Source organism: Canis lupus, chromosome 5 (assembly GCF_003254725.2).
Source record: "Canis lupus dingo isolate Sandy chromosome 5, ASM325472v2, whole genome shotgun sequence".
NCBI classification, from domain to species: domain Eukaryota; kingdom Metazoa; phylum Chordata; class Mammalia; order Carnivora; family Canidae; genus Canis; species Canis lupus.
The window spans coordinates 71061790-71087024 of NC_064247.1; the positions used below are offsets into that span (position 1 = coordinate 71061790).

At 35.2% G+C, this 25235-nt stretch overlaps 1 protein-coding gene and 1 long non-coding RNA gene across 3 annotated transcripts in view; one reads left to right on the forward strand and one right to left on the reverse strand.

The window, feature by feature from the left end:
• Positions 1–25235, forward strand: part of CDYL2 (chromodomain Y like 2) — a 270014-nt gene that overhangs the window by 54989 nt on the left and 189790 nt on the right. Inside the window, exon 1 of one of the 2 annotated variants that reach the window (XM_035716605.2) lies at positions 19584–19806. The exons of the other annotated variant lie outside the window; for it this stretch is intronic. Coding sequence (XP_035572498.1) covers positions 19804–19806 — 3 coding nt within the window. The 5' untranslated portion in view covers positions 19584–19803. Of the gene's footprint in view, positions 1–19583; positions 19807–25235 lie in introns of those variants that run through there. 2 annotated transcript variants of the gene reach the window in all.
• Positions 15935–25235, reverse strand: part of LOC112646703 (uncharacterized) — a 38647-nt gene continuing 29346 nt past the window's right edge. Inside the window, exons 5-6 of the long non-coding RNA XR_003127813.3 lie at positions 22136–22272; positions 15935–16425 (exon numbers count right to left, since the gene is read on the reverse strand). This is a non-coding gene — a long non-coding RNA (uncharacterized LOC112646703). The remainder of the gene's footprint in view (positions 16426–22135; positions 22273–25235) is intronic.

Below are 25235 nucleotides of genomic sequence, written 5' to 3' on the forward strand. Positions count from 1 at the left end.
TCCAACCTGACCCAAGAGCTACTTTGGAAAGAGTTTAAAAATTTTTTTTGTGATAAAATGGCAAAAACACATGGCCTGTACAAATTCTATTTTTGAACATTTTCTGAGACTTTCTTTGTAGACAAATAGAAAATGGATATTTTTCTAGGTATACCTAGTTTATTTAACACACAAAGTGTGTTAGTTTACTTTTTTGTCAGTTCTTCCTTGAAATTTTTATAGCAATTGCTTTATGTATTTTGATGCCAGTACATAAAGGGTCTTGAGCATTGTGTGTATATTGGTTCTGCCTTTACCAGGTGGTTGCATTTTGTGTGAGGGAAGTGTTTCTGAAGACTTTGCAAATCCACAACTGATTTCGATTGGAATAAATGTAGAATGTGTGGGAGAGGGTATTCTTGGTGTGCATAAATCTTCAAGTACTACAGTATATTTTTGCTTTAATGAGTCCTTGTTTTTCAGTTTTCCTCTGCTATGTTTTTCAAAAGACGTTGTTTATCCTAATGACTTTTAAAAATCTTTCTTATAAAATTGTATCATATCTAACTTCTACTTAAGCTTTTGGAGTTACCATTAAGCAATAGCAATTGTGCTGTTATTTAACAAATATTCTTATAAATATTCAAATAGTTTTAACACTCAAGTTTATCAATTACATACTTTTTTTACTGTATACTATAGTAAAATAATAAGTACCCACCAAAATCATCTGCAGAAGTTCTAGCATTTAATAGCAACATGTGTCTCATGATACTGACTAAAGATAATGGGTATATTTGTTTTCTGCTTACATGGTGCCATCATGTGGCAACATAAATCATCATCATCACCATCATCATTGTCACAAGAAACACTTTGCAATACATACACAAAGTTGTGTTCTAAATATTTTTTTTAAAAGATTTATTTATTTATTTGAGAGAGAGAGAGAGAGAGAGAGAGAACATGTGAGCAGGGGAGGGGCAGAGGAAGAGGGAGAGGAAGAGACTCTCAAGCAGACTCCCCGCTAAGCATGGAGCCCAACATATGGCTCAACCCCATGACTCTGAGATCATGACCTGAGCAGAAATCAAGAGTCTGATGTTTAAGTGACTGTGCCACAGGTGCCCCTTCTAAGTACTTTAAATATATTAACTCATTTAATTCTCATAGCATCATATAAGATGGTGATTATTATTATTCCCATCTCATAGATGAAGAATCCAAGACACAAATATATAAAGCCACTTGTCTAGGTTACATAGCTTGTAAATGGTGCAGCTTATAAATGACAGGATTGAAACACAGCCTGGCTCGGGAGTCCACACTCCTAAGTACCATGCTATGCTGTCTCTTCACAGTTTACAATTCACTTGGTTGGAAAGCTCTGTAATTTTGCTGTGTTTTTCATGAACTAAAAATGCTGGGCTTCGCATTATTTCAAATTTTGCACATAAAGTACAATTTTCTTAAGATGTTTATATCCTATTTTAACTTACCTAGTTCAAAATCACACACAATGTTCAACTATACTGTCTTGCTAAATTGCATTACAGAACGCTTGCCTGAGTTTATATCTATATTACAATCTTACTACCATTATTAAAAGAGATCTTTGTCAACAAGGGGAAATGCAAAATGACCTGTTGTTTTCATTTGCATCTTTTATTGAATTAAAAATAGCTTTCTTGACCTTACGTGTCTCTTCTGTCAATTTCCTGCCTATGTTAATTTTTCTTCTGGGGTTTGAATATTTTTCTCTTTGATTTCTGAAAATCCTTTTTTAAAGATATCAACTAATCTCTCGAATTTAAAGCACCTTGACAAAATGGTATGGTTGTGTTCAGTACGATTCTGAATTATGTTTGTTGTAATTTTTTTGTTTGCCTTTGTGTCCAAATTTTCTCTCTGAGACAGAAAGAAAATTTCTATTCAGTTGATAGAACATTTACACTTTCACGTTATCGAGTCAGTGGCTGGTTCTCTTTATGATTTATTACATGGGCATTCCTCTTACCTCAAGAGGTTGATAAATGTTTAATAATACTTGTCCTATTTTTTTAATGATACAATTTTGTTTCCTTTAACTCTTTATTCCAGTTGGGATTTCCGTTTGTGTGTGGCAAGAGAAATTCTTAAAGTGAATCTTTACACTCCCCTTGCAGTTGTTGGCTAAAGCAGTTTATTAAAATCAGTATCTCTGATTTTAGAGATTTTACATACACCTTTAATTAAATTGATATACCCAGTAGATCCCATTTCTCAATTATTAGTCTGTCCTACAAATTCCCTTTGTCTATTTTCATATAATATCACACTCTTTACTACACCCTGAGATAGACGTTAGGGCTAGTCCTTCAACATCCTCACTTGCAAATAATAGAGGTATCTTCTTCAGAAGGCTCTGGTGAGGGTTAATGGAGTTATAACAACCCCTGACCATAATAGAGCTGTGTACCTGCTCCAGTGAGAGGTAGGAGATTTCACTCATCAGTACTCCCAGGCTTATGACAACGGATGCAGTGATTAACTTGTACAGACTGTTAACTCCTGGCACCACTTTCTAGGAGCACTTACTGACTCCTATCCTTTATTCTACTCTGTCAAAGTTTGACACATTAGAAACTACAGCATTCTGAAAAGCTTGCAGACCAGCATAAGTTGGTTACTTCCTTATCAAGCACATGCTGTTCATGAACAAATTTGGAACTTGCTCTTCTTTCCTTATCTTTCAAGGCTAGATAACTATTAACAGAACTTACCCAATAAATATTTGTAGTTTTCTTCATATGCCACACATAGTTTTCATGTAGATGCTTTATAGACATTGTAATTCTTACTAATTCATTGTAATTCTTTTCACTATGAACTGGATTACTTTACAAAGTGTTTTCTAATTCATTATTACTAGTGTTAAAGTTATCTTTTTGAATATGTTTTAGCAAGGCACATCCCTCTTTTTCTTTTCCTTTCATAACTTCTACTGAATTAACTATTTTTCTTATTATCATTCCCCATTATTTGTCTGGTTTGAAAATTATACTTTCTTTTTCTCTTTTCTTAGCATCTTCCTTTAATTTATAATGACATATTTGACCTAGGTTTAAAGTTAATGAATGTCTTTGGCCTCGTCCCAAACATAGGATGAAGACCTTAAAATGGTTTAACTGTGTTCTCCCCCTGCAGTCTTCCATTTTTTATTATTTAGTGACTCCATCTTAGTATTTTTTAATGTTTTCTTTTGAAATGACTATAGATTCACAGGAAGTTGCAAAGATAGTACAGAGGTCCCTGTGTCTCCCCCTGCATTCTCTGTAAAAGTCATATCTTATATAACTATAGTACAGTATCAAAACCAGGAAGTTGACACTGGTACAATGTCTGTTTACAGTTCTGGGTCATTTTATCACATGTGTAGATTTGTGTGACCACCATCACAATCAAAATATAGAACCGACCCACCATCATAAATATCTCCCTTGTGATATTCCTTCTAGTCTTAACTCTCACCCCTCTTCTTCCAGTAGCCCCTAGCAACCACTAATCTACTCTCCATCTCAACAGCTATTATCATTTTGAGAATGTTGTATAAGTGGGATCTTACAGCACGTGTCCTTCTGAAATTGGCTCTTTTTACATAGCATAATGTCCTTAAGATCTATCCATGTTGTTGAATGTATCAATAGTTCATTCTTCTTTATTGCTAAGTAGTGTACCACTATTTTGTTTCTATTCCCCTTACATTTGTGGTTATTATACCAGTTTCTCTACTTACCATTATTACTTGCATCCCTCTACTTCCTTCTGAGTTCAAATTCCTGCTTTGTAAAAGTACTATATCTTTAGTAAGTTTTTCAGTGAGGATTTGTTAGTGCTAAATTATTTCCATCTTTGTTTATTCAAAATTATTCTTTATTCCCCTAACTCTGAATGGTGGTTAGTTGGATAGGTTTTTCTACATTCAAAGTTATTTTTTCACAAAACTTTGAGGATATCATACCTGACTTCCGTTGTTGTCAAAAAGTCCTATCAATCTTTTTTTTTTTTTAAGATTTTATTTATTTAACAGAGAGAGAGTAAGCACAAGCAGGAGGAGTGGCAGAGGGAGAGGGAGAAGCAGACTACAGCTGAGCAGAGAGACTGAGGCGGGACTCTGTCCCAGGACCCCAGGATCATGACCTGAGCCGAAGGTAGACGCTTACCCGATTGAGCCACCCAGGCACCCAAAAAGTCGCATCAATCTAATTATTCTTTATCTACAGGTAATTTTATTGACCCTCCTTTGCCGAATACCCATACCCCTGCTCCTTCCATAGCTTTTTTTTTCATTATTTTTTATTTATTCATTTTTTTACATATTTTTTTAATTGGAGTTCAGTTACCTCCCATAGCTTTTTAAAGATTTTCTTATTGCCTTTTCACTCCCACAGTTTCATTACAATGCTTTTAATTTTGGATTTATTTTTATTTATATTATTCCCAAAACTCAGAACAAATTTCCAAAATAAAGCTTTATGATTTTTTTCAAAGTACAGAAAATTCTTAGCCAACATTTCTTTAATATTATACTCTTTCCTATATTCTTTCTTTAAAGTCAGAAATAAATTATGTGCAGTAAAATTCTCCTTATTTAGACAGAATGTTTGGTGAATATTGACATCCATAGTCGTGTAATCACCACTACGATCTATAGCAGAGTATTTCCATTGTTCCAAGAAGTTCTCTTGTCTCTTTATAGTTGATGTCCTATTTCCATCCCATTCCCTGACAACCATTCATTTAACTAATGTCTACAGTTTCACCTTTTCCAGATCATCATATAAGTGAAGACACTTTGTGTCTGGATTTTTTTTTTTCTCAGCATAATGCACTTGAGGTTTATTGATATTGTTGCATGTAGTATTTGCTTCCTTCTTATTCCTGTGTAGTATATCATTAGAGGGCTGTATCACCATTTGTTTATGTATTCACCAGTTGATGGGCATTTCAGTTGTTTCCTGGTTTGTGCAGTTATGAGTAAGGCTGCTATAAACATTTGTGAACAGGCCTCAAAAGGAACATATGTTTCATTTCTCTTGGGTAAATATCCGGGACTGAAATTGCTAGGTCTCATATGGTAATTGTGTGTGTAATATTATAAGAAACTCTTAGACTGTTTCCCAAAATGGCCATGGCATTTTCTATTTCCACCATCACCTATGTGTAGAGATGTATTTGTTCCATATCCTCACCAGCACTTAATATTGACAGCTAAAAAAAAAAAAAAAGGTCCATTCTAATAATGTGGTATCTCACTGCAGTTTTAATTTGCATTTCCCTAATGACCAATTATATTGAGCATCTTCTGATGTGTCTATTAGTCATCTGTATATCTTCTTTGGTGAAATGTTTGTTCAAATATTTTGCTCAATTTTTAAAAATAGACTTTTAAAATTATCGTATTTTGAGAGTTATTTAAATATTCTGAATGAGTCCTTTATCAGACATATGTTTTGCAAATATTTTTTCCCAGTTTGTGGCTCATCTTTTCTTTTCCTTAACTGTCTTTTAGAAGCAGATGTTTTTAATCTTGATGAAGTCTATCTTTTTATGTCCTTTCATCGTCTGTACTTTTTGTTTCCTGTGTAAGAAATCTTTCCCATGATCACAAAGATTTTCTCTTATGATTTCTTCCAGAAGTTTTACAGCTTAGATTTTATATTTAGGTCTATGACCTAATTTTTGTACTTGTGGTGAGGTAAGTAAGCATTAAAGTTCCTTTTCCTACTTCCAACAAATTTTGATATGTTACATTTTCATTTCCATTTAGCTCAAAACACATTATAATTTATAATTTTATAATTTCCCTGGTTTCTTCTTTTTATTTATTTACTTATTTATTTATTTATGAGAGACACAGAAAGAGGCAGAGGGAGAAGCAGGCTCCCTTGTGGGGAGCCCGATGTGGGACTCGATCCCAGCGCTCCAGGATCATGCCCCAAGCTGAAGGCAGATGCTCAACCGCTGAGCCACCCAGGCATGATTTCTTCTTTGAGCCATGTATTATTTCAGAATTGTTTTATTTTGTTCTCACATATTTGGAGGATTTTCCAGATATCTTTCTGTTACTGATTTCTTTCTCTATTTTTTCATTTAAAAATATATTTATCATGGTAATTTTCAAACAAAATTAGAAAATTGATTTCTAATTTAATTCTATTATGGTCAGAATGTATTTTGTTATGACACAGATATGTTGAATTTATTGAATCTTATTTCATTGCTTAGAATATGACCTATTTTGGTTAAGTGTTCCATGTGACTTAAAAAGAATATAAAATCTTGCTGTTTTGCTAGAGTGCTCTGAGAATGTCAGTTACATTGAATTGATTTGGTGTTCAATCTTCTATGTATTTGCTAATTTTCTCTTTGTTCTATGAATTATTTAAATGGGCTTTGAAATAAATTCTAACTGTGGATTTGTCTGTTTCTCTGTAGCTTGATTAATTTTTGCTTCATGAGTTTTGAATATTAGTATTAGGCACATACTGTTTAGGATTGTCATGTGCTCTTCATGAATTGACACCTTTATCATTATGAAATGATTTTATTTGCCCTTAGTAATATCCTGTGTTCTAAAATATACGTTGTCTGATTTTAATGTATCTACCGTAGATTTCTTTTCATTAATGGTAGCATCCTTTTACTTTTACCTATTTATGTCTTAATATTTGAAGTGCTTTTCTTGTAGGCTGCAAATACATTAGTTTTGATAGTCTGTGCTTTTTAATTGGTGTACATAGGCAATTTACATTTAATGTGATTATTAATATAATTAAATTTAAACCAATAATTTTGCTATTTCTTTTCTCTTTGTCTCATATGTTTTTTGTTCTCTTTTTTCTTCTGCTTTCTTTTGGATTGAGGGATTTTGTTGGTGTGTGTGTGTGCGCTTCCATTTTGTCTCCCTTGTTAGCATATTATACATAACTCTTTGTTTTGTTATTTCAAATTTAGGGTTTATAATATAGATCTTCAACTTACCACAGTCTACTTTCAAGAATAGCATTTTACATATAAAAACTTTACAATAGTATATTTCCATTTCTCTTTTCTCTACCCTTGTGCTACTGTGAGATACATTTTGTTTTTACATATATTATAAACCCTATTCTACATTGTCATATTTTATACAGCCAATTATGCTTTTTGTAAAACCACTTTACTTAGATATAATTTACCCATTAGAAACATACAACTGAATGGTTCTCAGTAAGTTTATAGAGTTATGCAAGTTATTACCATAATTCATTTCTGCCACTTCTCAAAGGTCCCTCATACTCATTTGCAGTTATCCCCATTACAACTTCAGCTCTAGGCAATAATTGCTTTCTGTCTCTATAAATTACATTTTCTGGCATTTCACAACAAGTCATCCTTGTGTCTATCTTTTTTACTTAATATAACGCTTTTGAGATCCATCCATGCTGTTGTGTGGATCGTTAGGTTGTTACTTTTATTACTGAGTAATATTTCACTGTATGGATGTACATAGTTCATTTTTCCATTTGTCCACTGAAGAACATTAAATTGTTTCAGTTTTGGGCTATTACAAGTAAAGCTGCTATGAACATTCATGTCCAGATTCTTGTGTGAACATGTTTTTAGTTTTCTTTTTTTTTTTAAGATTTTATTTATTTATTAGAGAGAGAGAGAGAGGTGGGGAGGGGGCAGAGACACAGGGAGAGGGAGAAGCAGGCTCCGTGTGGGGAGCCTAATGTGGGACTCTATCTTGGGTCTCCAGAATCACACCCTGGGCTGAAGGCAGGTGCTAAACTGCTAAGCCACCAGGGCTGACCTGTTTTTAGTTTTCTGGGATAAACACCCAGGAGTTTGATTTCTCAATTGTACGGAAAATATATGTTTAACTTTCTAAGAAACTGCCATACTTTTTTTTTTTTTCCAGAGTGGCTCTCCTATTTTGTGTTCTAGACAGCAATATATAAGAGGTCCAATTGCTCCACATTTCTGTTAGCAGTTAGGACGGTCAGCATTAGTTTTAACCATACTAATAGAGGTACAGTGGTATCTCATTCTGGCTTTAGTTTATATTTGCCCAATGGCTAGTGAAGTTGAGCACATGCTTACTTGCTGTTTATTCAAATTTCTGCCCATTTTCTATTTTGATTTTTTGTTTTCTTGTTGAGTTTAGAGAATTTTCTATATATTATATATAGATACATGTACTTTCTAGGATGTGTGATTTGCCAATATTTTCTCCCACCCAGTCTATAGTTTATATTTTCATTCTATTCACAGGGTCTTTCATAGGACAAAGGATTTTTTTTTAAAGATTTTATTTATTCGTGAGAAACACACAGAGACAGATATTATATGCCTATAGACACATAGGCAAAGGGAGAAGCAGGCTCCCTGCAGGGAGCCTGATGTGAGATTCGATCCCAGGACCCTGGGATCATGATCTGAGCCAAAGGCATACACTCAACCACTGAGCCATCCAAGCGCCCCAGAACAAAAGTTTTTAATGTTCAACTTACCAAATTATTTTTAGTGGGTTGTGCTTTTGGTATCACGTCTAAGAACTCTGCATAAATCTGAGTCACAAAGATTTTCTCCAATATTTTCTTCTAAAAAATTTATAGTTTAACATTTGTTATATGAATGACCAAAAGATGGCTTCTGTTTATTGGCTCCAGGTGGTTTATTTCTTCACTGCAGGCTGAGACTTATTAGCTCCAAAGCCTACTGACGCCAAACCCATTGGTGTAAGTTTATACACACCCTAATATTTTAAAAAATAGCTCTAAACAAGCATATGTAGAGCCTGTTGGCTGTGCATACCCTGTGAAACCTCACTCGGCATTTGCTGAACATTCGTAAGGTTATAAAACCTAAAGGAGCTCTCTGACCAAGAGACTCTGTTGTGTGGCTGAGGGACAGTGCATAGGCATGCAAGCCTCCTCTCTGATTCTCCCTTTCCCCAGGGGTCCCTTTGCCCTCCTTCCATCTGATTGATGGTCTCCTCACTGTACACCTCTGTTTCACACTGTGAGAGAGTTCCCCTTGTATGCAAACATATCCAACTAGCATCCTATAAAGTGTGTTACTGCCTCTCTTGGTCATGACTTTTTCATTAATTAGCCCCCAGATTTCTTGAACTCTCTATGTTTTATGTTTAGAGCTATGATCCCATGGAGTTAATTATTCTTGTATAAGTGTGATTTATTATTATTATCATTATTTTTACTATGAGTTCCATTTGTTCCAATACTATTCACTTAAGAGTATCAGAGAGGGAGACTAACCATAAGAGACTCTTTATCATAGGAAACAAACTGAGGGGTGCTGGAGGGGAAGGGAGTGGGAGGATGGGGTAACTGGGTGATGGACATTGAGGGCATGTGATGTAATGAGCACTGTGTGTTATATGCAACTGATGAATCACTGAGCTCTACCTCTGAAATCAATAACACATTATATGTTAATCAATTAAATTTAAATAAAAAGGGTATCCTTTTTGCATTTAATTACTTTTGCATCTTTGTTGAAAATCAGCATGCCATACCCATGCAGGTCTATGTGTGGACTCTATATTCTGTTCCATTATTTTATTCTTTTTGATAGTATTGTGAATGGAATTGTTTTCTTAATTTCATTTGTGGATTCTTCATGACTAGTACATAGGAATACAACTGATATTTGTATGCTGATCTTAGATCCTGTGACCTTGGTAAACTTGTTAGATCTGATATTGTATTACACTGTTAAACTTTTTTTTTATTCCTTAGTATTTTCTACATACGTTATCATGTCATTTGCCAATAAAAACAGTTATATTTCTTTCTTTCCAATTTGAATGCCTTTCTTTTCTTTTATTCTTTTTTCTTTGGGGGCTTTATTTTAATGTCCAGACTATACAGAATGATGTTGAATAGATTTATTGAAAGACATTCATACCTAGTTCCTGATCTTAGGGGAGAATCAGTCTTTCACCCTTCAGTATGATGTGAGCTGTATATTTTTTCATATATGCTCTTTATTGCATCCTGGGTAAACCACAAGATAAGAACACACTTGGTGTAATATATAATTTATTTATATATTGGCAAATTCAATTTGATAATATGATGTTTAATATTTTTGTATTTATATTTGTGATAGATGTTAGTCCGTGGTTTCCTTTCATCTTTGCCTCTGTTATAAGGGTAATTCTGGCTTCAAGGAATGAGTTGGGGAATGCTTCCTTCTCTATACCTTGAGAAAATTTGTGAAGAATTGATAGTATTTCTTCTTTAAATATTTGATAGTATTCTCCAGTGAGCCAACTTAGTCTTGTGTTTTCTTGGGTGAAGATTTTAATTATTAATTCAATTTCTTTACTTGTTATAGGTCTATTCAGATTTTTTACTTTTTGGTTGAGTTTTTAGAATATATTTCTAGGAATCTGTTAATTTCATCCAGGTTATCTATTTTTTTGGCCCTAATTTGCTCATAATATTATAATTCTCTTATTTTTTGTAGAGTTAGTCATATGTTCCATTTTTCAGTCTTGATTTTGTTTGTTTCCTTTTTCTCTGTTCTTTTCTTGATTGGTTATTAGAGGTTGTCAATTTTGTTGATCTTTTCAAAGAACCAACTTTTGGTTTCATTGTTTTTCTGTTTCCTGTCATTTATCTGACTCTTCTCTTCCTAGTTTTTTTTTTTTTTTTTTTTTAAGATTTCATTTATTTATTCATGAGAGACAGAGAGAGTCAGAGATACAGAGAGGGAGAAGCAGTTTCCCTGAGGGGAGCCTGGGACTCGATTCCAGGACCCTGGGATCATGCCTGAGCTAAAGGCAGATGCTCAACCACTGAGCCACCCAGATGCTCTCTTCTTTTCCTAGTTTCTTAATGTAGATGTCAATTATTAATTTGAGAATTTTTTCTTTTCTATTTTAGGCATTTAATGCTGGCTCTAACTGCATATCATAAACTTAAATATACTGTGCCTTTGTTTTCATTCAAGTCCAAATATTTTATGAATACCCTTGTGACTATTTCTTTGAGCTATTAATTTTATGTAACTATATTATTTAAATTCCAAATAATTGGGTTTTCCCAGATTTCTTTCTATGGTTGATTTCTAATTTAGTTCCATTGTGGTTAGAGAATACATTTTGTATAATTTTAATCCATTTGAATTTATTGAACCTTGTTTTAAGCCTAACATATAGGCCATCTTGGAGAATGTTCCATGTCTGCTTGAAAGGAATGTGCATTCCCTAGTAATTGGACTGATGTGTTCTAATTATGTTAAGTTGGTTGATAGTGTTGTTCAAGTCTTTTACATCATTATTGATATTCTGTATTGTTCTGTCAATTATTGAGAGTTATTGAAATCTCTAATTATTACATTGTTTATTTCTCCCAGTTGCATCATTTTTTGATTCATATATTTTGAAGCTTTTTAATTAGTTGCATTTAAACTTACAATTGTTATATCTTTATGGTATATATTGACACTTGTATCATTTTGAGATATTCCTCTTTGTCTCTAGTAGTATTTCTTGTTCAAAGTTTATTTTGTCATGGATTAATATAGCCACTCTAGCTCCCTTGTTACTTAGCATTGTAAATCTTTTTCCATCCTTTCTACTTGTTTGTGTCTGGATTTAAGGTGTGTTTTCCATAGACAGCATGCAGTTGGCTTTTGCTTTTTGAAAATATCTCTGCCTTTTGATTGGGGCATTTAACTATTCATGTCAGTGTAATTTATTTGTATGGTTGGATTTACATATGTCATTTTCCTCCTTGGTTCCTGTGTTCCCTGCCCCTTTTTGTTCCTTAGTGCCCGATTTACTGCCTTCTAGTGTGTTACATAAACATTTCAAGTTTCTATTTTAATTCCACTATTGATTTGTTTTTACAAAATTTTGTTTTCTTCGTGGTTACTATACAGATTATTATATGCATCTCAATTTATCACAATCTCCTTCAGATTAACACACTTTTAATTTTAATAAAAAATGGGAACTGCTGCAATTTGGCTATATTGCTATCCCTTCTTTATAGTACTGGTCATATACATTATATATATGTATATATATACATACATTAACCAATATATGTTAAAATGCAACAATATAATTATTGCTTTATGCAATGTAAAATTTTTGAAACAAGAGAAGATACAATATATTTATATATAATTAACATATATAACACATTATTCTTTTATGTTGATTTACATATTTATCATTTCCAGTGATTTTCATTTTATCTGTGTATTCAAATAACTGACATCATTTCCTTTTAGCCTGAAAAACTTCCTTTATTGTTACTTGTAATATAGGTATGCTAGCAACAAAATCTCTCAATCTTTATCTGGGAATGTCATTCTTTCATATTTATTTTATTTATTTATTTATTTATTTATTTTTATAAATGTTTTAATTTATTTATGATAGTCACACAGAGAGAGAGAGAGAGGCAGAGACATAGGCAGAGGGAGAAGCAGGCTCCATGCACCGGGAGCCCGATGTGGGATTCGATCCCAGGTCTCCAGGATCGCGCCCTGGGCCAAAGGCAGGCGCTAAACCGCTGTGCCACCCAGGGATCCCTCATATTTATTTTTTGAAGGATAGTTTTGCTGAATAGAAAATTATTGGTTGACAGTTCTTCTGTCCACTACCTCCTGGCTTCCATTATTTCCGATGAGAAGTTTATTGTTAATCTATGCTGTTATGAGGGCAGCTGCTTTTGCAGTAGCATAAGGCTATGGCCAGGGTGATTCTATCTTCACTGCCAGCCTCCTGGAATTTTGCTTCAAGCCTCAGAATATGATCCTAAGCTGGTGGTGGCTGGAGCTTGGAGGAAATAATATAAAAGTGGCCTGTGCATGGTAAGCTGCAACCACATGACTGCAACCAGGACTAAAGTGTCTGTGGATCACCAGGCCAGTGACACATCTCTGGTTGGCTGGACACCTGGCCTTGTCCTGGTCTCCCTTGATATCATGTCATTTTTCTCTTATGACTTTCAAGATTGTCTCTTTCTCTTTGTTTTTTTTTTTTCTTTTTGAATTTATTGAACTAAATTTAGATTTAGTTACAAGAATTGGACAATTGGACTGTGATGTTTCTAGATGTAGATCTTTTTGTTTTCAACATACTTACCGTTTGTTCAGCTTCTTAGGAGTGTGGATTAGCGTTTTTATAAAAATGTAAGTGTTTAATCATTATTTCTTGGAAAAAATCTTCTGCCTCCCTCTGTCTTCCATTTTATGTATTTTGGTACGCTTGATGTTTTCCCATGTGTTTCTCAGGCTCTATTTATTTTTCTTCAATATTTTTTCTCTATTTTTCAGATTGGATAATTTCTACTGATCTATCTTCAAGTTCACTTAATCTTTCTTCTACAATCTATGGGTTAGTACAAATATGTAATGACACATATCCATCATTATAGTATCACACTAAGTATTTTCTGTGCTCTAAAAATTCTCTGTGCTCTACCTACTCATTCCTCCCACCTTCCAGCCCCTGACAACCACTGATCTTTTTATTGTCTCTATAGTTTTGCATTTTCCTGAATGTTATACAGTTGGAATCATATAGTATATAGCCTTTTCAAATTGGTTTCTTTCCTTTAGTAATGGCATTAAGATTATGCCTTACCTTGTCATGGCTTCATAGTTCATTTTTAGAGCTAAATAATGTTCCACTTTCTGGATGTATCATTTACTTATCCATTTATCTACTGAAGGATAGGCTGATTACAGTATATGGCAATTATGAATAAATCTTTTATAAGTATGTATGTGCAAGTTTTTATGTGGATATGTTTTCCATATAAAATACCAAGGAACAAGATTGCTGAATCATATAGTAAGAATATGTTTAGTTTTGTAAGAAATTGCCAAACTATCTTCCAAAGTGGCTGTTCTATCTTTCATTCCCATCAACAATGAATGAGAATTCCTATTGCTCTACATCCTTGCCAGCACTGGACATTGTCAGTGCTTCAGATTTTGGCTGTTCTAATAGGTATGTAGTGGTATTTCAATGCTGTTTTAGTTTGCATTTTCCTGGAGACATATGAGCTTATGTGCTTATTTGCCATCTGTAAATGTTCTTTGGTGAGGTGTCTCTTAAGCATTTTGGCCTATTTTTAGATTGGATTGTTTATTTTCTGGCTAGAATTCAACCTAGCTATGGAGGAAAGAGAAGCTTCCCCGAGAAAGCCATAAGCCAAAGAAGAAACTTAAATAGTGAGTCACAGTAGGATAGGTCAAGAGATAAAAAGCTAGAAGGAAAGAGAAATACATAGACAAAATAATTCCAATACAAGGAGTTAAGAAACAGGTACCACATTTGAAGAAGACTGGAGAATAATCAAGTAAAGAGGAGAACAATGCTTAAAGTATACAGGATCTAGAGTTCTCTAAGATTATTTGAGATTTGAGATATTTTCTTAAAACAAGAACCAAAATGAAAAGTTTTAAATAGCTGTAAGTGGTGGGTAGATAGGTAACATGAAAGATCTCTCTGGTTACAGAATAATGAATGGATTTAGGTGTGGGACACAAAGATTGATTGCTAGGAAGCCAGATTTGAAGCTATTATAGGAGTCTTGCTAAAAGATAATTGTGCCTTCAAGAAGGGTGGGAGTGGTGGAGGTGGAGAGAGATATACAGACAAGTATACAGACAAGAAAAATGCTCAACATGTTGAATCAACAGGACTAGGTCTTTGAGTGGATGTAAGAGAGAGAGAAGAGTAACAAATAGCTTTGAGATTTCTAGCATGAGAAGCCAAATAGATTATGGTGCTATTTACTGCACTAGGGAAGAATGGCACAGGAACATGACTGAGAGTGAAAGGGAGAAAAATTGTAATTCAGGCTGGGCCATATCCAGGAGATCAAATATGTGGATCTGGAAAAGGAGATGTGGAGACATGATTTGGGAGTTGTTGGTATATCCATGGTAATGGAAGCTCAGGGAGGAGATGAAGTTGCACACAGAAGCTGTGTAGATGGCATCAAGAAGAAAGACTGAGCCTTGAAGACTACCCAACTTTAAAGATGGATGACAGGTGGAACCAGAAAGGGAGAAGAATAAAATACTTCAAAATGGTGGGGAAGGAAACTAGGGAAGTTTGCTATCTTTCAAATCAAGGAAAAGGATGTTTTTCTAAAAGAATGGGTGGTGTCCAATGTTGCAGACAAGTCAAACAAGATGAACACTGAGACGTGTCCTTTGGATTTAGTTACAAGAAAGCATAAATTTTTCTTGGTGAGAGCAGTTTCTTGGTGATAGAAGTGGAATAGATGGAAGTCACAATGCGTTGGTTGAGGACTATGTTGGAGGTAAAGAAAATAAAGTCATGAGAATAGACTGCTCTTTCAGGAACCTTGACTATTACCCTGACTTCTGGGTTGTGTAATCCAAAGGTCACTTTCCAGTTCTTTATTTTTCTTTGAAAACTTGACCATTATGTGTCTTGGTAAGGATGTTTGTCAGTTTTGCCTGAAATACCATTGGTTATCTCATTCTCAAAAGTTAAAAATGCTTAGTTTGTATAAATTTTCTCTTACCATGCTTTTGAATATTGCTCCAATCTACTTGCTCTTTCTCTGCCCAGACAGCCACTCGTTAGTTGAATCTTTGTAATCTATCCAGTTTATCTGCCAGCGTTTTCATTTTCATTCAATATTGTTCTAATAATTGGTTTTTTAAAAATGCCACGTTTCTCAAATTTATCTTCTGCATGATTTCATCAAGTTTTGACAGCAGTAAATCTTTTTTTTTTCATTTTTTGTACAACTGATTTTTTAATCACAGATTTTTATATTGGTTGTTGGTTTAGGTCAGATGGTTCTTATTTCATAGAAAATGTATGCTTTGTATCTTACTGAAATAAGAGGTGGATGTTCTTTGAACTATTGTTTCATGAAGTTTAGTTATAGCATCATTTATTCAGGAGTCCAAACATCAGAGTATATGATAGACTTATTATATGCTTGATAAATCCTTATATTTTTAAAAGAAAAACCATTGTCTGATTTAAAAAATCATTGATTATAATAACTAAGGAATGATTTCTTGATGATGGTCAGCTCTACTGAGCTGTGTCTGTGATAGTAAGAGTAGTATTGGGTGGATGAAGAATACCTTTATCTGATGCTATTTTATACTGTGAAAAGCTCATAAATTTCATGGGACCAATGTCATTTGTTACTGAGCCAGAGATGGCTCCCATGTAGAGGCTTAAAGAGAAACCTGAAAAAAGAAAAGCAGGGGAAGGCAAAGCAGATGATGGATCTTTTCCTCAATGCTGTACCACCATTCCATTCTTCAGCTTATGTGCTGCTGTGCTTATGTGCTTCAGCTTGTGTGCAGCTTATCAAATCCTGCTGATAAGGGACCCTTACACATCCCTCTCTTCAAATCAACAAGGATTTCCTGGAAAATAAAAACTTCATTAAAAACAGGAATTTATCATTTTTATGTATGTGTCATTTTTTAAGGATATGAGTGCAAAGCAAATTCTTTCTGTGTATGAGAATTGATTATTAAAATGTATTTGCTGTGTTTCCATTGTTAGATATTTAGGTCTATGTTACCTTTTCCATCTCCGTGGTGCAGAACTTAATCCAGATATTTCTCATACATGCAAAATGGTGACTTGTGTTTAATATGTTTTTCAGTTACTTGGCATGAAAACATTTTTATTGGATAAAACTTCCAAGTTACATATCTCTTTTAAAACTAATTTATTTTTCTATGCCATAGGTCCCACATAATATTCTAAAATGCCTTTAAAAAATCATTGTGCTTAAAAAAATCATTGTGCTTATTTGAAGCTAAGATATCTAAATCTGGAAATACCACTTTATTCTGTAACAGTTCAAACCATGGACATTCTGGCCAAATGATCTTTCTTTGTAAAACTGTTTTACAGAAAAACCTTCTTTGAACCTTTCTTGAACTTTACTCCTTTCTCTTGAGCTTCAGAACATTTTATGATCCGTCTTGACTTCTATCATCTCCAGGTGGACTGTGCTATTTTTGGTGTGGCAAGGGACAAGAAGAGCAATTGCGCCACAATAGCTGGCATCACCAGTCAACATTCAGAAATTGTCAGACAAGTAATTTAATAATCTTATTACCTTCCCCCCCCCACAGCACAGCTTTTAAGCAAGAGAGGTGAGTCAAAGTAGCTGTTTTCATGCTTCCTGTGTTGCAACCACAAAGATGGAGGACAGCAGGATGATACCGTACTAAGGTGCTCTCAAACACATAGGCTCAATATATCTGTTTTAATCATCCTGAAAGGAGTTTGTTATCAGTCAGCTGCAAACATGCCTCTCCAACCATATCAAACTTCTCCCCACCTCTGTCATTTACATTTACATTCTTCATCAGGTACGCAGCTCAATGTTTCTTGTAAGCATGAGTTTTTTTTTTTTAACTGAGATTTTTGTTTAAATATGATACAGCAATTCACTTTCAGTTATTACAACAGTATATTCTAAGGAACCCCATACATTTATCACCAGGTACAGAACCTCATACCATGAATACTCTCCAGATTTTATATTTAATCAGACAAAAATGCCTTCATATTTAATGTACTGCTTCTCAATCTTAATCCTATAACCGATCAGACTCTACATTGATTTCTGTTTTCCATCTATTCTTTGAATGTATAGTAAGGTAACATATCAATATCTAGCACTGGAGAGCAATTAGTATCATTCCCAATCCTCTCAATCCATAGGGAATATGGGTGTTGTTGATACTCTCTCCTATACCTGAGGTTGACAGTGGGTTTTTTGTGTAGTGTGTCCTAGCTGTTACTGGTGCATAGCAAAAGTTTAATAAAGTTTCTCAAATATCCAAACAATCTAGGCAAGATTAAAGACCTTTGTAGAAAAGTAAAGTTGTGTTTTAGGAAGAGGAAGAACTGTGACCAATAGCTTTCAAACCCGACTGTGAGATTATTGAGGCCCTAGATCAAAGAAGGTGGAAGGAAGTATCAGATGAGAGAATTTCCCCCTCTTCGCTTGTTTAACTGCCAAATACAGACATGGCTATGGCTATTTTTGCTGCTGTCAAAGATGGTGGAATGACTGGATTCATTATTTTGCAGACATTACAGAATGCCTATTATGTGCAAGTTCCTGTGCATGGCAAGAGTGACCCCCACCTGCACACAGCCCATGAGAATTTTACTGCCTGGTGGGTGAGTGGGGAATGGGACAAGAAACAGACATGCCAACAAATGATTATGGCTGTCTCCTAGGTTTTCATAAAATGCCATGAGATATACAAATGTTCACAGTAGCATTATTCATGATACACAAAAAGTGGAAACAACCCAAATGTCCATCAACTGATGACTGGAACAAAATGGAGATTATTTGGCAATGAAAAACAGTTAAGTACTAATACATGCTACAATAGGGATGAACCTTGAAAACATGCTAAGTAAAAGAAGTCAGATACAAAGGACCACATATTGTATGACTCCATTTATGTGAAATGTTCAGAATAGGCAAATTTATAGAGAACAGAAAGCAAATTAGTGGTTGCCGCATGCTGGGGTGGGGAAGGATGGAGGAATGATGGCTAAGGGTAGTAGGTTTCTTTTTGGAGTAAAAAAATGTCCTTATATTGACTGTGGTGTTGGACGCACAACTCTCAGTATGCTAAAAGCCATTAAGTTATGCTCCTTAAGTGGGTGAATTATATGGTATATGAGTGATGTCTCAATAAAGCTGTTAGAAAATGGTATAGGAGCAGGGGCACCTGGGTGGCTCAGTTGGTTATGTGTCCAACTCTTGGTTTTGGCTCAGGTCATGATCTCAGGGTCTGAGATTGAACTCTGAGTTGTGCTTCATGCTCAGCAGGGAGGGAGCCTGCTTCAGATTCTCTCTCTCTCCCTCTTTCTTCCCCTCTTGCCCTACCCCCATGCTCACTCTCTCATAAATAAATAAATAAATAAATAAATAAATAAATAAATAAACAAACAAACAAACAAAGAAATAAATAAAAAGAAAGAAAACAGGATAGGAGCAAAGAAAATGCATGGATTGCTGCCAATGTCATGGGGATGAGAACCAGCATTTATAGGATGCATAATCCTCACGACAGTCTGGGAGATGAGCACCATCCTCTCCATTTTCAGAGATGGATATAACTTGTCCTTGGTTATAGAGCAGAGCCAGGACTTGGTACCCAGTCTGTAGGACTCCAGTCAGTACTGTTTCTTAGCTACTTCACAGAGAAGGTGATACTTTCCTCCATGAAGTACCAGCAGGGGCCCATGAGACAGAGATGGCCCGAGAGGGGCATTTGAGTGGAGAGAAGCACATGGTCAGTGTCCTGGCAAGAGACAGATGACATGTGCCATATGGATCATTTGAAGAAAGATCAATTCAGTGACTACTTAGGGGATGGGTGGAGTTTAAGGGAATCAAACTGGAGACAGTGACAACCTGAAGCATTACCATCCCAGGCCTGAAGGGACAAGGCAAGGAAGCCATTATGAGAACACAGTTGGGTAGGTGTGTACTCAGGGCTGCCTTCTGTAGAGGAGCACCACAACAGCAGCAACCTGGCATGGAAGGAGCCCAGGAACTAACCTCCTTAACCCATTCTCCTTCCCTCTGATCTCCATTGGTCCTTGTCACTGGCTGCACCTAAAAAGAAGCCAGATGGTGGAAGAACCCAGTGATGTAATCCACACAGATCTTCCTTAGGGGCAGAGAAAGGCATGCAGGGTAAACCAGAGGACAACACAAGTATGGAGGAGTAACATTATGGCATGTTCTGGGAATGGTAATTATTTCAAAATTATTTATTTTAATCATTAATTCCTTTAAATTTTTTTCCTTTTTTTTCTGATTCCATCAGATTGTTATTCATTCTATTTTTCATTATGTTTTCTCCTCCTTATGAATTTGGGTGCTCTATTGAAATTTTCTCTTTAATTCTGAAAATTTCTCTTTAATTCTGTTTCCTTTTCTTGAGTTCATAAGACATCTGTGTTATTATTTGCAAACAAGGTTCCTGTTTTCTCAAGAAAGACACACTCTTTCCCCAACATGATATTTTTCTGCTCCCCCAAATCCTAATCCTGAGGGAGATGAAACCTCTAGAATGTTCCCTTTCCCTTTCTCCTCCTCATCACCTCCTTCCACTCCCTAAGATGAGATCTTTGGGGCATTTCACTTCCTTTCTCCCTCTCCATTTCTAACTGCTACATTTTCCTGGGATACTCTAGGACTTTTTTTCTCTAGGACTTTAGTTCTGGGTTATTATGAGTATCCCTTTTGTCATATGTCACTTCCATTTCCAAAGGACTTAAGAAGCATTTACATTGACAGTGCCCAATAGTCCATTAATATCCGCTTACCTTACCTATGTTGTGTTCACTGTTCATCACTGTTTTCTATCTTTTCCATTTTCCTGTGTCTCAATGTCTCTAATCAAATTCTTTCCTTTTTAAAACATTTTTTTTATTTATTTGAGAGATATAGATAGTGAGAGAGTGATGGACAGGAGTGGGAGGAGAGGGACAAGCAGACTCCTTCCTGGACAGGGAGTTCAATGCGGGGCTCAATTACAGGACCCCAGGATCATGACCTGAACTGAAGGCAGACACTTAACAGACTGAGCCACCCAGGCACCCCTCAAATTCTTTTCTTTTAAAGCCTTTGGTTGTTTTCCTCAGGTAGAAGTTGTGAGTGGTAAAATCTCCAAATTCTTACATGTCCACAAGTCTCCTTTCACCTTGGCTGGGGAATGCCATCTTGACTGGGTGGAGGATTTCAGGTTGGTCACTGGCAAATGTTATTGCATCGCCTTCTAGCTCCCAGTAATAAGTCAAATAGAAACTCTATGCTTTCCCATTTGCAGGTCATTTGTTCTATCTGGGAGCTTTTCAGGTTTTTGTTCTTTAATTTCATTCAGGAAGTTTACCAAGACATACCCGCATGAATGTTTTTCTTTAACAGTCAGGTCTAGAACTCTAGGAGAGCCTTCAGTGTTCTTTTAGTTTCAGGTCTACAATGTAATGATTCAACCATTCTGTACATTGCTCATTCTATACATTACTCATTCTATACATTACTCAGTGTTCATCATGATGACTGTACTCTAAATCCCCTTCACCTATTTCTTTTTTTTTTTTTTCCCTTCACCTATTTCATCCATCCCCCCACCCACTCCCCTCTGGTAACCACCAATTTGTTCTCAATATTTAAGAGTCTGGGATTTGTTTGTTTCTATCTTTTTAAAATTTTATTTTTTTACTAGTTTTATTTTAATTCCAGTATAGTTAACATACAGTGTTATATTAGTTTCAGGTGTACAATATAGTGACTCAGCACTTCCATACATCACCTGGTGCTCATCACAAGTGCCCTCCTTAATCCCCATCTCCTATTTTACCCATCCCCCCACCTCTCCTCTGGTAATCATCAGTTTGCACTCATGAGTTAAAAGTCTGTTTCTTGGTTTGCCTCTCTCACACATTTTTTTTCCTTTGCTCATTTGTTTTGTTGTTTCTTAAGTTCCACAGAGAATGAAATCATATCATATTTATCTTTCTCTGACTGACTTATTTCACTTAACATAATACTCTCACTCCATTCATATCATTGCATATGGCAAGATTTCATTCTTTTTGATGAATGGATAATATTTCATTATATATATATTTATATATATATAAATCTCGCATCTTCTTTATCCATTCCATTATATATATATTCCATTATATATAATATTATATATTCCATTATATATAATAATATTATATATTCCATTATATATTATATATATTTATCACACATATATATTCCATTATATTATATATAATATTCCATTGTATATAATATAATATATTCCATTATATATAATATTATATATTCCATTATATATATTATATATATATCAATATATATATATATATATATCACATCTTCTTTATCCATTCATCTACTGGTGGACACTTGGACCGCTTCTTTATCTTGGCTATTGTAAATAATGCTGCAGTAAACATAGGGGCATGTATATCTTTTATTACACACTTTAAAATTATTGCCTTTTGTTCTTGGTATTCATATTATATAGTATGTCTTCTAGACCTAGCTCCAGGTCTTACCTTTTCTTTCATTTGCCCACCTCTTTGCTTGCTCTGTGCAGTGAGAGTTTTTTCCATGTGATTGCCAGTCACCAGTTCATATTGCTTCAATGACTAGCCTCTCTTCAATCCATCCACTGAGCTGTTCAATGGTAGGGCTGCCAGATAAAATACAGAACAACTAGTTAAATTTGATTTCAGAATTAATTTTTTTTAATATAGCATGGGAAGAATATGCTAAAATTATTTATTGTTTATGTGAAATTCTGATTTAATGGAGCCTCCTTAAGTTTTTCTTGTGTATGTCAAATCTGAAACCCTATTCAATGGAGAAATCATTTTTTTCCTGAGGTCTACACATTTTGTGTGCTGTATTTGAACCTCCTTACCTGCCCTTGTTATTTGATTGTCCAGGTTGCTCTCTGTTGTTTCTAGAAGCATCATTTCACTGGACAAATGTTTTGTTTGCTTAGATTGGTCTTCCTGTCTCTAGTTGCTGAGTTTCCTTTAATGCATTATTTTAAAAACAGTCATAGATCTGCTTGTTACAGCTCTCCAAGCAGAGGCAGATCTCTGACTGGTGGAATATAAAGGGATTTCTCCTGCAGTGTAGGGATGCTGTGTATGTCAGAAGATGGGCAGTAGTCCCTTGCTGAGGGTGTGAGAAGGAGCATCTAAGTGTCAAGGTGTTTGTACTCTTCTAGCTTCAAAGTTGCAGAGGATTAAGCCCACCTGTTCAATATCCCTTTGGCCTTTCAGGGGCCATGGATACCAGATATAATCATATAGGACTGATGCTGTCTCTCACCTTAGGAGTCATTGTATCCCTATGGACCATACTCTTTCTGGGATCTGTCATTTGCAGTCCCTGCCTCAAGTTTCTTAGATGCTGGACTCATGGCTTTTGCTCTGCTCAGAATGAGGAAACTACAGATATCCCATTCTCCCTACCCCCAGTCGTACATGCAAGAAGCTTGCCATCTCAAGAGAGGAACCCGATGGGAGTGGAAAGGGGAGATGGGTGTTGGATGCATCAAAAGACCTAAAAGATACAAACTGCTGCAGAAAATAACTATCAGATTGGGTGTGGGTAAAAGACCAATAATTTTTTTAAGTATTAAAATTTAAAAGGATTCAATTCTCAGAATGTGTCACATTGTCTTAAAATTTTCATTCCATTTTAAAGAAACCCAGAATGAAAATCAGAAAGGAGGCATAGAGGTGTGGTTTGTTCAGGAAAGATAATGGAGGACTCTTATCCTGTGCTGTCCAGTACAGCCACTTTTGTAGCTGTAGCTACCTGTGGCTAGTGACAACTGCATGGGAGCAGGTATGGAGCATTTTCATCATCTCAGAAAATTCTGATTTTGCTCACTAGTGTATTCTTAGTACCTAATACATAACAGGATATCAATAAATATTAGCTGAATGGAAGACTAAATCAACAAAACATTTAGAGCCCAGTATCACAGGTGTGCATCAAATAGGTTTTATTCCTTCAAGGAAGGAGAGATTGTCCCCCAGAGACAAGAGCATATTTCATTCACCATTTGACCCCAAAAATGTCACCAGATTTTACAACTCATTTACAGTGCTCTTTGGGAAAAACTACAGACTCATAAATAACCAGCCAAGTAAGGCTAAAGAAGAAAACAGTTGACGAATCTGTTGCTTGTTTTAAAAACTTATCTCATGATGCATTTTCTTTTTCTTATCAAAGAGGATTGAGGGTCAATGTCTTATAAATCTTTAAGGTAAGTATTCCCCTTCAAAATGAGGACAAGCTCTTAAACCTCTCTGTTAGCCAATTTCTTCATGAAATTTTATGATATATTGGGACTAGCGTGTGCTAATTTAAGTGGGATACACAGGGAAGGAAGAGCACTGTGGAAAGAGAAAACAAACCTCAATTTTACTTAATCTCAAATAATAACCATTAATTACACAAGAAATATTAAAGATCTTCAAAAATATAAGCAATTTTTTAACATTTCCATCGACAGCTTAAATGTATCTCCTAGCAATCAGAAAAAAGTATAAAGTTCATTTCAAGGACTTGAAATAAAAAGGCAAATAGCAAAGCATATGCCAAAATAGTCAGCTGTGAGTAATGTCTTATCCCAGGACTCTCAATGCCTTTGTGAAATAAATATCAATAAGGAAACTTATTCTTACGTAAATAAACTGAAGGAAATATCTTGATTTATAGAACTGATAGGATTTCAAAACAGGAAAGTCTTCAAAGCAGATACAATTTAAAAGAAAACGCAAAATATTTCTTCTCAAGGCAATGTTCGTTCTCTAGAAATAAGTGGGCAATCTCTTTGTTGACCTTTCCCCTTGTTCTGAAAGCTTTAATGATGACTTGGGTGCAATTTTTTTCTTCTTGGTCTTGGGTAAATATGCCCTGAGTGTCAGTCCTTAAATAAAATTCTTTATTTTATTTTTTTTAAAGATTTTATTTATTTATTCATGAGAGAGAGACGGAGAGAGGCAGAGACACAGGTAGAGGGAGAAGCAGGATCCATGCAGGGAGCCTGATGTGGGACTTGATTCCAGGTCTCCAGGATCAGGCCCTGGGCCAAAGGCGGCATTAAACCGCTGAGCCACCCGGGCTGCCCTCTATATATTCTTTATAAATTCTCCACCTTGAGAATGAAATGTGCATCTAAATTATAATAAAAAAATGGACATGATATCTTTGATTTTTCTAATTTGTGGGAATGAAGGAAAGTTTATAACACCAACTATAGGTTTCCTCTACAAAACCCTTGTAATTCCTCTATTATACACTGTCTCCTTTCCTGAATCTTAGGGCTTCTGAAAGACTGAAAGCTATGTAAATGCAACCTATTAGTTGTTGGAAACAGAGTAGCTCATTGTCTTCTTTTCCTTGTCTTCTCACTGTTAGGTTGAGAGTATTGGTAGATTTGGCCACCTTAAAGCAGATGTGAAGTGGAAACAGTCATAGTGTAGCAGTTAACTTTGGGCGGGACCACATTCCCCTGTTGCCACTCTTCTTGACCTTCTTGGCTTTGACTGGTTTCCTTTGACACAGCTGATGGGCAATTTAACCCCTCTTCCTGATGGAGAAGAGCCCGTGAAAGAGTGTTGGAGATGC